The 15,876-nt window shown below is 38.3% G+C and overlaps 1 protein-coding gene across 1 annotated transcript; it reads left to right on the top strand.

Moving 5' to 3' along the window:
• The first annotated feature begins 2,886 nt into the window (after positions 1 to 2,886).
• On the top strand, positions 2,887 to 4,813 carry LOC149389802 (protein SEED AND ROOT HAIR PROTECTIVE PROTEIN-like). The gene is made up of 2 exons (XM_089624464.1): positions 2,887 to 3,225; positions 4,365 to 4,813. Exons 1-2 carry the CDS (start codon positions 2,928 to 2,930, stop codon positions 4,721 to 4,723), a joined length of 657 nt encoding a protein of 218 aa, XP_089480590.1. The 5' UTR covers positions 2,887 to 2,927; the 3' UTR covers positions 4,724 to 4,813.
• The last annotated feature ends 11,063 nt before the right edge of the window (positions 4,814 to 15,876 follow it).

The following is a 15,876-nucleotide window of genomic DNA, read 5'->3' as shown; positions in this document are numbered from 1 at the left end:
GAAAAATGTTATTGTTTGCCAGACTTTTCTCATACATATCGGACAAAACCTTAATCATGCATGCGGTGGTCTTCTTCTTAACCACGTTATGTGCGACGTTTGTCTATGAAGGAGATTCCACTCTGTATCATCCATCTTTTTCAGGACTCGTGCTCAGAGATTGATGAAGCTTTCTTCCATACTGATAGTCTTCTATCTACAATATCCTGAACACATAGTCTGACCCATCACCTTATGGATCCCGTGTGATGTGCCTTCTTTACCTTTCATCGTCTTCTTCGCCGCGACTCAACCTGAGAAGCTTTGATACAAGTTGTTGGAATTTAACACCCGAATCCTTCTCAGTACAATCATAAACTAAATAAACAAAATGCAAAGAAAAACACACGATTTATAGTGGTTCAATCTCAACTTGATCTACGTCCACTTGCCGCTGCAAACTTTCACTATAAACCATACCTGGGAATGGTGTATATGCGCTCTCTCTCTCTCTCTCTCTCTCTCTCTCTCTCTCTCTACACAAATTCATTCTTTTGCACACCCTCGCGCACACTCCATAATGATGGCTATATGAGATATTTATAGAGAACAATTAGGGTAACAGACATGACTGAAAACCCCTAAATACCCTTGACCTAACCTTATCACAAATCGACGCACACACTGTGATCTAATCTATGACCCAACCCGGTCAACTCGCTGGTCTCTTGCTCGGCATATCGACCTCAGTCTTTGGCAAGCCCTACTCAATACCGCTCTCCAGCTCGTCATCTTGGTGACCAATTAAGCTTCACCCGCCAACAAATTAACAGATTGTAATGGTATGTTCTCTATTAATTTTGCATTATTAAAAGCCTTCTACAAAAAAATGACGACGACGAAGAGTTGTTCTTGGATAAGCTTATACTCATAAACGGACACATTAATAAATAGATTTAATCGAGCACTTTCATGTCCGCCATTCTTTTTAAAGAAGCGAAAAATTACATATTTTTATACCAATTTTTTTTACATTAATATTATTTTATTTATAGAAATAAATATATATATATATATAACCGATTTTATATTTGGTTAAATATGAAATAAAATATCCTTTTTTAAATCATTTCTGACTCAATCAAATCGCCTTAGGTTTGAGAAAGTAGTGAATCGATATGTTGTCATACCTTACACTGAATTGTCAACTAAGTATTAAGAAAAGGTATCCATTAGTTTATAAAATAACTAGTGAATTGCGAAATACAAAACACGCACTTTCAATGAGGATGCCAAAAAAAAAACAACAACAAAAACTAAAACAAAACAGTTCAGATGTGCAAGACTGCAGATGTAAAAAGATGATGGACCATACTACAACTATCCAAAAAAAACTCATGGGAGACTGTAAAAACAAGCATAATATAAAATATCATAATAAATACTGGCCTTTTAATAAATATTATTCGAATATCGGGTGACCTGAATCGGTATCCGTGACGTATTCAATATAGTTTGTATTTGTTCTGCTAATATTTTTTTTATTAAAATCTCAAGTTTTTTTTTTTGGAAATTTTTATTAAAATCTTAATGTTGTTATCTGTTGTCTGAGTTAAGTTATTTTCTTAATTAATTTTTAAATGGACCTATGTATTTAAACGGTTATAATAAGTTATATATATTTAACTCTTTTTTCATTAAAAAAAATGAGAAATTACCTCAATTATCACACTTTTTGATAAAAAAAAAATTTCCAATTTTCTACCAAAAGCTTAATTTTACCAAAAATACTACTAAGTCATTTGTATAAATATAATTTTACCCTCAACAATTGATGTCAACAATTTGTGTCAATTGGTGACATAGATATCAACAATAGATGTCGATACAACAAACAGATAATAAAAAACTCACAGATTGTCAACAATTAATATCTATTGTTGACATAAATGTCAACAACAGATATTAATTGTTGACATCATATTGAGGGTAAAATTGTATTTATACAAGTGAGTTCTTAGTATTTTTTGCTAAATTAAATTTTTGGTGAAAATTTGAAAAAAAAAAACTTATCAAATAGTGGTAGTTGAGACAATTTCTCAAAAAAAAAAAAATGCTAATTCTAACCTTAAATAAAATTAATTGAATTTAACCAATATGACCGGTCAACAAACCAATTTGATTGAAACCTCGATTCATATACAGAAATTTATCATTTTGGCACGACATAACATTATTATTAGCAGATCGTTGTCTGCACGTCGAGAATAACTCCGAACAAATTATGCCAACTGTATGCGTGTGTATGTAATCATAATATTCACAAATCCACGTCTCGAGTACAATATCGCTGCAATCCTCGAGGTACTCTCAAATACATGCAACCAAGTAACTGAATACAGTAGTCATATGTACAGATTATTTTATGTAAGCTTTGAGGGATGGTTGATGTCTTTTATTATTAAATAAAAATATTCCTTACATTTACAATTTATATATTATAAATTCTAAATTTACTAGCACCACTAGTTTATTTATTACTGTTTATTATATTTTTATGAAGGATTACATATCCTGAATAATGATTAACTTTTTTATGTGTATTTTAATTATATCACTACTAAAATAATCAGTGACATATTGTATTTGGAGGCATTCAATTTTTTACCCAAAAGTTGAACGGAATATGAGAGCAGTAACAAATTTAGAAGTTACGGAAAATGAACACGTAACAAAAAGTTCAACTACATTATATATTCGAGAACAATCAAAGTAAAAAATCATTTTGAGATAATATGTTTAATTTATTTGTATAGATATATATATATATATATATATATATATCATTATATATATAGACATAGAAAGGATATTATTTCACTTGCATTACTTCACATATTGCTCTCTCTCTCTCTCTCTCTCTCTCTCTCTCTCTCTCTCTCTCTCAGATGAATATGGCTCGTTCCATGTTATGCATGCTTCTTATGTCTTTGCTGATTGCTGGCTCAGCTGTTGATAATAGAAATTACCCTAAACCTGACTGTGAAGAGAAAGAAGAACCGAGCTCGGAAGATCTTGACAAGGAAGGTCTAAGTTATTACATGAACAACGGCGAACAAGCACCAAAACCCAAACCAGATGAAAATCCCAAAGCGGATTATTATAATTATAATCGTGGAAATGAAAGCATCGGTGTCCAAGGGCTGATTTTATGCAAATCTGGCCGGAAATCCTTTCCACTTGTCGGTAATTATCATCTCTGAAAAGAAATTTGCTTTTATATATAAGATATAAATTTGTTTTTACAAATATTACTAAAACATGTTACAATTTTGCGATAATAAATATTCTTTCATTTTCATTAGGACATGTTACAATTTTGCGATAACATGTTACAATTTTGCGATAATAAACATGTTACAATTTCGATGGTAGTTCTGTTAATTTTTTAGAAAACATTCTAGAGAGAGAGAGCGTTTTTTTACCTCAAAAAATGTATACGTATATAGCATGCGCTTACAATCAATAGGTATACTCATATTTTAAATTCGACTTAAACTTCACCTAAATTCCAAAATATACTTGTAAAATTTATACCTAGCTTTTTAAATCAGCTTACAATCAATATGACATAAAAAAAAAATTAAAAAAAAAACCGAGAAAATTACAGATAGTTTTTCAAAAATAATGGGTGCTTTACATCTGTTCAAATATAATATTATTTCAAACGACAAACAGTCATTTCCTTATAAGTAAAACTGTAAATAGTAAAAAATAAAAATATATATGTAGACCAAAAATAGTAAATAAAAAGATACATGTACTCGTTACAACTTGAAAATAATATATACGCAATAAAAACTTTAATCACATTATTGTTGCGATTAATTGAAAAAACAAACAAACACACAAAAAAAAAAAAAAAAAAAAAAAAACGTTACATGCAATTTCAATGAAGACAGCCTAGGTCACTTGACCCGAATATTTACGTTTTCTTCTTTTTGGGGAGTTTTAACTGACCCGGCCTGTTTCATAAGAGTTGAGCCTGACTTGTTTACGGGACCAAACAAGATCTTGAGTACAGGCCGACGGGCCAGCATCGTCGAAAAAGCTCGCTCGTGTACAATCCATAAAAAAAAAAAAAAAAAAAAAAAAAAAAAAAACATTTTTTAGATTTAATTTACTATTATATGTATACCATTTTGATAGGTAAAAAATGAAAAACAGTAGTAGGTCATGGGAATTTGTTGTTTTCGGTCAATATTCAATTACATACTTCCTCATGGAATATGTTAGTATTTTAATAAGGGAATGGAGAGGTGATTTCGTGGAATAACGTAAAACCCTGCAAGGGTTTCTAATTTTGTAACAAAAAAAATTTGCAGGAGCTGTGGTGAAAATTGCATGCGTGTCAGAATACGAGAATGGATACGAGGGAGCTCCGTTCTACATCGAGAGCCACAAGAGTGACGAGAAGGGTTTCTTCTTCGCCATGTTTTCTCTTTCAGACTCGATGATCCGATCATCGGACGATTCGAAGCTGAAGGAGTGCAAGGTGTTCCTCGAGGACTCGCCCACAGAGAGCTGCGAAACACCTACTGATGTTAACAATGGAATCTCCGGCGCGATTCTCTCTTCACCTCGCTCCATCCCTGAGAAGAACATGCTTTTGTACACTGTCGGACCTTTCGTGTATACTTCCGATTCGTCTTATTCATCTCCGCCCAAGGGAGATCACTATTGAGATTTATATATATTTTATATATGATGATTAAGATTTCATACGTTTAAAATATATCATGGGATTCTTCTGTGATTCTACGTCTACTCATTTTATTTTATTTTTGTATGTCCTAATTAGGGAGTTGCTAGTTTAATTATCTCATTTATATATACTTCATTCTTCATTTCATATTATACTACATAACCAAGCAAAAATTATAGAATTAACATACAACATGCCCTGACAGAGAACCATCCCGAGTCGGGCCTTGAAATCTATAATTTGAAAACAACGAACCAACAAATTAAATAAAGATTTTTTCTTTTCTTAAAATCCAACCTCTAAGGCGCCAGACACGATAATGGCTTTAAGGAGATCTCAACGAGAGATCAACGGCCCTATCCTTCTAGCTCAGTCACGTTGCTCACCATGTGTAAAGTAGACTTGATGTTCAGGCCCATCAAATCACGCGCCTCTTTCTCGCCGTACTTATCTTTCCTATCTCTGCTGAGCAACGTCCCGAGAAAGTTCTCGCTCATCACATTCTTCAGTATGCGCATCACATTCAAGTTGTGTTTCAATCGAAACTTTGACCAATACAACAACTCATAGAATATGCTTTTTTTTGTCCAATTTAGTTCGCTCGAGTACGCTTTCGTTTCTTGCCCTGAGAGTCGGCGTGTTTGCCCGATGTCAAGACTGCTTCAGTTATTCGAGTATGTCACTCACGTCAACTTCTTCGGTGATTGCGTTTCTCGATGCACGCTTTGTAGTGACCCTTGAAATTTTTCATCTAATGCGAATCAGGCAAGTATTGGTAATGGTCATAATAAACGAATTTATTTCTAACACTCAAAGCAGGAGCGACAGTGGTGCAAGATACCATCCACTCCATCCTAACAAATTGTTCCAAAATTATTGATCATCTAGAGAAGTGATGCCCCTAACACAAAGACTTCATTGTGACTAGCCCCATCTCACAACCGGACAACAATTTCCCATAACTCTTTTAGTTTCTCGACAACCAGCTGCAAGAAACATCAATGTCATTTGAAGACAACCTTGGGTCTGGAATGAGGAGCGCCGATGTCAAGTATTCGGATTATATGCTAAGTCAAGGAGGCAAATTATACGAACTCAACACCACCAGTCACATGCTATACAAACCTTACTTCTCCAAAAGGGTTGAACCCCTCGGCATCTTATCCAAATTCTTCCACGCCTGGGTACTTCTCGTTCAAATTTTGATGCGTATCGTTCCGCGATCAAAAATAATTTTTTTTATGAATACGAAGTATAGCAGCAAATAAGGGTCGAACCCACAAGGACATAGATATTAATTAAATGACTAAATAATTTCACAAAAATAAAAAAATAAAAATAAAAAAGAATCGGTGGTTTTTGAGAATTATAAAGTTAACAGAGAAAACCAAATGGGAAAAAGTCATGGTTAAGGTATAATTCACTCTCGCAACAATCCTATTCAATCTTGGTTTGACAATGCTCGCACAACTCATATAAAATCAACATCCACATAAAATCGACATACGCGACCAATAATCTCTGCAATCTTTTAATAATAGCTTATCGTGACGTTGCGTCGATAAAAAGTCTTAATTGGTAAACAACCTAGTGAACACGCGTCCTAGCTGAATTTAATCTAACAGAAACAATGGATTCATAAAGCTAGATTAACGGAACAATATAAATTTAACACGCAGGATTCAATTAATTCCGATTATCATTTTCATTGCGTTTGCAAGATCTTTGTGAAACCTGTACCCACTACTACAAATGATTGATTATACAACCCACTTTCTACAACGCTTAACATAAGCGTTGTAGAAACTATGGATTCTACAACGCTTAACATAAGCGTTGTAGAAACTTAGTGTTTCTACAACGCTTATGACTAAGCGTTGTAGAATCCAAGTGTTTCTACAACGCTTTTGGATAAGCGTTGTAGAATCTGGGTGATTCTACAACGCTTTTGTAAAGCGTTGTAGAAGAACTTAAATTTCAGATTTCCCACAACGTTAACACTATCCGTTGTAGAACCGTCGCCGCGGCACCATGTGATTTTCGCCGCGGCGAAAACTTTCTACAACGCAAGTTCAAAGCATTGTAGAAGGATGGACCTTGCCGCGGCACGATTTAAACCTCGCCGCGGCGAAGCATTCTACAACGCTTTTTATAAGCGTTGTAGAATAAAGTCGTCGCGGCGATGGTCATCTCTAGCCGCGGCGAGATTATGTCGCCGCGGCTGGAAATATACTACGCCGCAGCGAGAAGGATACCGTGGCCTAGCAGTTTTTTATGAAACTTCCTCGCCGCGGCGATGAAGGACTCCCGCCGCGGCGAGAGGATCCTACAACGGTTATAAAATCCGTTGTAGGATCTCCTCGCCGCGGCGAAGACATATTCTCGCCGCGGCGAGGTTTTTAGGTTTTCACTATATAAACCCATTTTCAGTTTTTTTTCTCATTCTCCTCAAAATACAAACGCGAGACAAACTATTTCGGCCGAGTCTGTCTTCATTTCCTCTTCCAAATTCCCTCCCCACGTCCTCGCCGCCCCGATTTCTCGCAGTCGCCTTGTCCTCGCCGCCATTCTCGCTCGCCACATCCTCGCCGCCATTCTCGCTCGCCACGTCCTCGCCACCCAACTCTCTCGCGCCTCTCTCTCTCTCACCGCCTCTCACTCTCTCTTTAAAGGTATGATTTTCTAAGTTTTTCAGGTGGTTATTGATTTAATTTCGTGTTGTTGATATGGATTTCGTGTTTTTGAATATGGATTTCATGTTATTTCCCCGAGTTGCATGTTGTGGTTATTGATTTAACAAAATTAGGGTTATTGATTTAAGGTGGTTATTGATTTAACAAAATTAGGGTTTTTTATTTTATTATGAATGAATTTGAGTTAGAATTTGTGTTAGAATGAATTTGAGTTAGAATTTGAGTTAGAATTTGTGTTAGAATGAATTTGAGTTAGAATTTGTGTTAGAATGAATTAGAGTTAGAATTTGTGTTAGAATGAATTAGAGTTAGAATTTGTGTTAGAATGGAATTGTTAATGAATTTGATATTGTTATGTTTAAATGAAGTTGGAATTGATATAGAATTTGTGATTGTTGTGACATTGTTAGTATTTAAAATGGTTATGTTGATTGTAGATGTCGAGATTGAATTTTTTATGATTATGCTTTGTGAAGGTGAAAAATGGTTCGAACAAAAAATCCGGCGGGCGCCACGGCTCCGAGCACTTTCAAAGGTCCTAGTAAAAGTAAAGGTAAGCGAGCTCGTCAACCGTCCCCTGGAGCAGATTATAACACAAGTATCTTCACCAGCAAGGCCGCGGAGGATCGTTACGACAAAATCTCGTCGCGCAGTGTGATCCCTGAGCGGGGATTCAATGTGAGCTCTAACACCGATATAGGAGTATCAATCCGCAACAATATTCAAGGTCATGACTGGGTGAAGTATTGTGTCGTTCCCGAGTTCGAGGCGAACTTAAACTTCGTGTACGAATTCTACGCAAACTTACCAGATCACAATGGAGATGTTGTGACGGTCCGAGGTAGACCGGTCGATGTGAGCGTCGAAGCGATCAACGATTTGCTTGGGACCCCAGATGTGCCTTTCGAGAATGAAGGCTATCGGGAATGGTTGAGAACTTGCAGCCACGAGGAGATGGCGAGGTTGCTGTGCATTTCAGGAGAGGATTGGGTCCTTGAAAAAGGGAAAAGGGTACTCAAGCGTGACCAACTCACCAGGATTGCTAAAGCTTGGATTTACTTTGTTTGCGCTCGCCTCTATCCGATCAAGCACTTCACCACTCTTGACGAGGGTCGTATCCAGGTGTTGTTCTGCATCATAAAAGGTCATTCTATCAACGTCGGTCGATTCATCTACAATTGGATGAAGAGTCTAGACTATACTAATGAACGACACGGTTTGGCATATCCGTCGATCATTACCGGCCTTTGTACAAATGCGGAGGTAGGACGCTCGAAAAGGGATACGATCAAGGGACCTATGGGGCCTATTACGAATAACATCATCGATCGCTACAAGATTAGGGAGGAACCACAAGCGGAGGAAGCGGAGGAAGAGGATGAGGAAGGGGAAGAGGGACCACCAGTCAACGAGTCTCGATTGTTCTTACCAGCACCTCCGGTAGTCGACCCCGCCACCATCGACTACATAGCTCAATGCTCCAACTATCTCGTCGGCGGGTTCCAACACACGCAACAGTACATGCACCAACAAGCGGAGTATGGCGCCTCTCACATCAACCAACTGAACGATCTCTACTCTCGGTGGGACATCAACCAAGAGAACCAGGTGTTATTTCCTTCATATCCTCAATACTCCGATTATCCGTACCCACCACCACAGTGGCCACCGCATATGGCACCTCCTCAATATCTGGCGCACTCACCACCACCACCACCACCGAATGACGACTAAACCAACAACACCAACTTTAAATTTTAAATTTAAGACTCGTTTGGTTTGTTTAAGCTTCATTTTAAATTTAAATTAAGACTCGCATGGTTTGTTTATGTTTAAGACTCGTGTTTTAGTTAATGTGTGTTTGAGACTTGATTAATATTTAAAGATTGTGAAATCTGAATGTGTGATGGTTTTTTATTTGAATGATAATTTTTCTGTTGAAAACCAGGTTTAAAATGGGAAAGAAAGTAAAAATGTGTAGGCTGAGGTGATTCTATTCAAATCTCGCCGCGGCGACTTAGAAATTTCGCCGCGGCGTATAACGTTCGCCGCGGCGTGTTTTCTACCTCGCCGTGGCGAGGCATTCTACAACGCTTTTCAAAGCGTTGTAGAAAGTCTTCTCCGCGGCGAAACGTACACATCGCCGCGGCGAGAAACATACCGAGAGCATGCATATTTGAAAACATAACCTTGCCGCGGCGACATGATTTTCTCGCCGTGGCAAGTTTATCTCGCCGCGGCGACATTACATCGTCGCTGCGGCGAGAGATTCTACAACGCTTTTCATGGCGTTGTAGAAATTCTTCGCCGCGGTGAAAAGTAAACATCGTCGCGGCGAGAAACTTACCGAGAGCATGCATTTTTTAAAACATAAGCTCGCAGCGGCGGCATAGTTTTCTCGCTGCGGCGACAATATGTCGCCGCGGCGCAAATACAACATAGCCGCGGCGAGAAACTTACCGAGAGCATTCATATTTGAGAACATATCCTCGCCGCGGTGACATAATTTTCTCGCCGCGGCGAAATTACATAATCGCCGCGGCGAGATGTCCTACAACGCTTATTAAGTGTTGTAGAAACTTTTTCGCCGCGGCGGACAACACACATAGCCGCGGCAAGAGTCTAGAAATGATATTGTAAATTTAAACACTATAGAAATGTTGTCCATAAGAGAATAACATAAAATCCAAAATGAAAATACATTGTTAACTGTTCTAAATCAAACAAAAATAGGATCTATATCCTTACGAAGTAGATGAGAAACATCGTCATCATCAAAATCATCCATCTCTTGATCAATAGGAGGTAATCCCGATGTGAACGGTGGAATGCTAGACATGTCTTCGTCTTCTTCATCATTACCATTTCTCGCTTTCATATGAACTACTAACGATAACTCTGGATTGGCTGGATCCGAAACATAAAACACTTGAATTGCTTGTGAAGCCAAAATAAATGAATCATTCTCGTAGCCAATCCGTCTAAAGTCGACAACTGTAACTCCGTCATTATCAACTTTAACATGATTATTATCTTCCCATTTGCACTTGAATAAAGCGACTCGCAACCCGCAATAATCAAGTTCCCAAATGTCTTCAATGTATCCATAATAGTTCATAAAAGCATGTTTTGGATTCTTATCTTTGGCCGACGAAACATGTAATGCTTCGGCAAACAATGTAACACCACTATTTTGAACGGGATGCTTGTTGTCTCTCTCTCTTGTGTAAAATGTAAAACCATTAACAGACCAAGCAGTGTACCTTGTAACCATTGAGGAAGGCCCGCCAGATAGTTTACTCAATGTAGAAGAATGTCCTGCCTCTTTAAATAATCGTTTTCCAAGCCAGTTCTGAAACAAACGGTTGTGCTCTTCTTGTAACCATTTTTCATTTCTGCCTTTCTTTGGATTATTCACTCTCAACTCATTCAAATGAATATCCACAAATGGCGTGACCTCAGAAACGTTGTGTAGCACATGGAGACCGGCTTGCTGCCATTCTTTTCGGTTGACACTCGAATAGGTACCTATAAATAAAAACATACTTAAACAAGAACGCATCATAATTTAAAGTAACAAATAAAGTGTCAAAAACATACCTGTAGATAGAGCTTTTGAATCAAAATTGGTGTTTTTGGGTACCCCAATTTCATCTGCTTTAGCTAAATACTCAGAACAAAACTCAACCGACTCTTCTGCTATGTAATTTTCAACTATGTTTCCTTCGGGCCTATTGTAGTTCTTCACGTAGCTTTTCAACACTTTCATGTAACGTTCGATTGGATACATCCACCGTAAAAATACGGGCCCGCATAATTTCACTTCACGTACCAAGTGGACGGTTAAATGAACCATGATGTCGAAAAACGAAGGTGGAAAGAACTTTTCGAGCAAGCAGAGAGTTTTCACCAATTCTGACTGCATTAAATCTAGGCGAGTAGGATCGATGACCTTCGAGCAAATTGAGTTAAAGAATACACATATCTTTGATATTGCGAATCTCACATCTTTTGGCACGATTCCTCGCAAAGCAAGAGGCAACATTTGTTGTAGCAGTACATGACAATCGTGAGTCTTCATTCCAATAAGTCTCAAATCTTTCAAAGACACGAACCTCTTATAGTTTGATGAATGACCATCGGGGACTTTAATAGAAGCAAACCAGGTACACAACTTCTTCTTCTCCTTTCGATCTAGAGTGTACTTTGCCGGTGGCAATTTTATTTTTTTTCCACCCCCCTCTTGGGGATGCAAAATGCTTCTTATATTCATCTCTTTGAGATCCATTCGAGATTTTAATCCGTCTTTCGATTTATTTGGATCATCAAGAAGCGTACCGATAAACGATTCACACACATTTTTCTCGATGTGCATAACATCCAGACAATGCCAAACGTAGTGTGACTTCCAATAAGGAAGGTCGTAGAAAATCGATTTATTCTTCCAAGGATTCTCTTTGAAGGATTCTTTAGTACTAGCACTCCGCTTTCTTTTCCCAAGCACTTCATTGACGTTTTTAACCATCTCATAGACATCTTCACCAGACAAAATTCTAGGAGGCGGTCGTTCTTCTGTATTTCCATCAAATGCCTGTTTCAACCTTCTATATGAGTGATCTCTTGGTAAAAATCTTCTATGACCAAGAAAAACGGTCTTCTTACCATGCTTCAATCTGATGGAAGATGTGTCTTTCATGCAAATCGGACAACCAATCGAGCATTTCACAGAGTATCCTGACAAGTTTCCATAAGCAGGAAAGTCGTTAATAGTCCACATTAACATTGCCCTTAAGTTGAACGAATCTCCACGGTAAGCATCTTTGACTTCTATCCCTTTCTCCCATAACATCTTCAAATCATTGACCAACGGTGCCAAATAAACATCGATATCATTTCCTGGTTGATTCTGTCCTGAAATCAGAAGCGTTAACATCAAGAACTTTCTCTTCATACATAGCTTTGGAGGGAGATTGTAGTTCATGAGTATAACCGGCCAAACACTATATTTACTGCTCATCATGCTGAACGGGTTCATACCATCAGACGCTAGACCAAGGCGCAAATTTCGAGTATTAACACTGAAATCCGTATACTCTAAATCGAAGGATTTCCATTGTGAAGCATCAGCAGGATGTCTCAACATACCATCATCGATACGCTTTTCGGAGTGCCAAACCATGTTCTTCGCGTGTTTGACACTATTAAACATTCGACGGAAGCGCGGCATTGGAGGAATGTACCATAATGACTAAAATATATTTAAAGAAAATCAATAATTAATAATGCATATGAGCTACATGTATTTCTTAATCAAATAATGAAAATGTACTTACCTTGACTGGAACTTCTTTAACCCCATTACATGGAATTTTACCCTTCTTCCACCTTGACTCTTTGCACGTCGGACATTCATTCAGATCTTCATACTCATGTCTATATAAAACACAATCATTTGGGCACGCATGAAATTTCTCGTACTTCATGCCTAATGTGCCCAAAGTCTTCTTCGATTCATACATACTTAAAGGAACTTTATTATCTTCCGGAAATGCTTCTTTTAGTGTTTCCAACAATAGAGTAAAACTAGTGTTTGTCCAACCGCCCAACGCCTTTAAATGAAATAATGTAACTAGAAACGACAACTTCGAAAAGCTTGTACACCCTTCATATAATGGTGTCTCCGCATCATTCATCATGGACTCAAACAATTCCGGTCGCTCAACAAAATCATCCTCCAAATCGTTCATCATTCTGCACATATCATCAATATCATCTTCAACATCATTGTTATCCTCGTTTACCGTAGAACGAAAAACCTCACCATGGTAGTACCATCTTTGATACGAGGTCATTATTCCATATACAAATAAATGGGTCCGAACGACATCAATCAAAAAATGTCTATGATTTCCACATTGAATACAAGGACAACGCATAGATTTCACATCTACCATGTTCTCTCTAGCAAAATCACAAAACTCATCTACACCTTTACGATATATCTCGTTTAATCTATTCTCCCACATCCACTTTCTCATCTTCATAGAAAACCCTAATTATATAAAATAAAAAATAAAAAAATAACTCATTCTAATTAGTAAACTATCAAGAGAACAACATTTGGAGCAAATTAAAGAAGAACTTACTAGATTTGGATGTGTAGATGAGACTTGTAAATGAGAACGCAGTAGAATGAGTCGAAATTGTGCTGGAAATATTTTTCGAGAGGTTATGAGAGTTCTAAGTGAAAAAAAAGAGAAATGAGAATATATATGCCTCGTGTTTCTCGCCGCGGCGAAAATATGACTTCGCCGCGGCGACAACTTTCTACAACGGTTAACATAACCGTTGTAGAAACAACTCGCCGCGGCGGACATTACACGTCGCCGCGGCGCCATCCAACCAATAAATTCCCGCCGCGGCGATGTACAAACTTTGCCGCGGCGATGTTTATTCGCCACGGCGGGAAATAGATTTCACCGCGGCGCAAAACTTACTGAGAGGATGCTTATTTGAAATTCTGTTCTCGCCGCGGCGAGATATATTTCTCGCCGCGACATAATTTTCTGGGTTTGTCTCGCCGCGGCGGACTGTACACGTCACCGCGGCGAGACTTCTACAACGCTTATTATAAGCGTTGTAGAAACAACTCGCCGCGGCGGGAAGTACACTTCGCCGCGGCGAGAACATTTATGGTTAGGAGTCTCAACTCGCCGCGGCTAGGAATATTTCTCGCCGCGGCGTAACTTTTCTGGGTTTGTCTCACCGCGGCGGACTTTACACGTCGCCGCGGCGAGACTTCTACAACGCTTATTCAAAGCGTTGTAGAAACAAGTCGCCGCGGCGGGAATTTTACTTCGCCGCGGCGAGACTTCTACAACGCTTATAATAAGCGTTGTAGAATCCTTTTAAAACCAAAAATTTTCGTTTTTTTTTAACTTCCCGCCTATTTTTCAGACTTAAGCGTTTTTTTTTCCCATATTTGTCATTCATATTTCATTCTCTTCTACTTCTCCATTCTTCTTCTTCTCTCCCCGCCCCTCTCTCTCTCTTCTCGCCGTCCTTCTCTCTCCGCCCCCCTCTCTCTCTTCTCGCCGTCCCTCTCTCTCCGGCCCTCACCCTCTCTTCTCGCCACCCCTCTCTCTCCGGCCCTCACCCTCTCTTTTCCCCGCCCATCTCTCTCCGGTCCTCACTCTCACTCCTCATAGCCTCCGCCTTGACCCCGCCCAGCCTCCACCTCACCTCACCTTTGCCCCGCCTCCACCTCGCCCTTGCCCCGCCTCCACCTCGCCCTTGCCCCGCCTCCACCTCGCCTCTCGCTCGCCACGTCCTCGCCTCGACCGGGTATGTTATTTCCCAACTTTTTTTTTAATTTAATTTGATTTATGTTATTATTTAGTTAGAATTTGGTATTTATTTGAAGTTAGGAAGAATTTGTATTGGATTTTAGTATATTGGATTTGAATTCGTTTTATTTGAGTTTGATATTGATTTGAAGTTGTATTTGAGTTGGAATCGGATTGGATTTGAGTTAGAAATTGAGATTATGTTTTGAATTTTGTATATTAGATTCCATGTCGTCCACTACTACTACTTCTAGCGGTAGTGGTAAACGAAAAATTAGAAGACAACTAGCGCTTAACTCCGATGAACAAGGAAAACGAAGAAACACTCTTATGGGTCGGGTTAATAAGGCTAAAACACTTGGTAAAAAAATCCCGGTACAATTTGATGATAAAGGGCAACCAATGGGTAAAGAGGATGATGAGTTATCGAGTTACTTTGGCATGTTAGCAAGAGAACACGTTCCACTTTCGATGCGTGATTGGAGATGTAAAGACAACGCCCAAATTAAAGAACGGATTTGGAACGAAATGCAAGAAGGATTTACGATTCCTATCGAACAAAAACACGATTGCCTTATGAGAGTCGGAGAAGCGGCAAGGTTATTTCGTCATGAGATATACAACGATCTACTCAAAGACATAATCAACGAACCAATCGCCTTAAAGAGACCGGCTTGTATTTTGAAATTCTATACAAGTATCACCGAAGAAGATTGGATAGCATTTGTTGAGTATAGACGAACCGAAATGTTCAAACAAACATCGGAACATGGGAAATCAAATATCGGAAAAAGTGTGTGCAAATCTCGAACGGGCCGAAATGGATATCTAAAGCTTGATCAAGAAAAGGTTAGATTCTTTTTTTTTCTTTTAGTTATTCCAAATGTTGCAATTATTTTTTAATTTATTATAAAATTACTTCTTACTAGCATGACGAAATGGGAGAATGGCCTACGAAAGAGGAACTTTGGATTGACTCGCGAATGAAAGACGTAGATAACTACAAGGATGAGAAAGACAAATTGATGGGAGAAAAAATCGTAAGTTCTTTACCTTTGTTATAACAATTAACCTTGTAATTTTATTTTCAAAT

The sequence above is a fragment of the Urtica dioica genome, chromosome 8, assembly GCF_054948205.1.
Source record: "Urtica dioica subsp. dioica isolate 48M chromosome 8, U.dioica_male_clone48M_v1_H2, whole genome shotgun sequence".
NCBI lineage: Eukaryota > Viridiplantae > Streptophyta > Magnoliopsida > Rosales > Urticaceae > Urtica > Urtica dioica.
The sequence above is the reverse complement of the archived record's forward strand: the minus strand, read 5'-3'. Positions and strand labels throughout refer to the sequence as shown.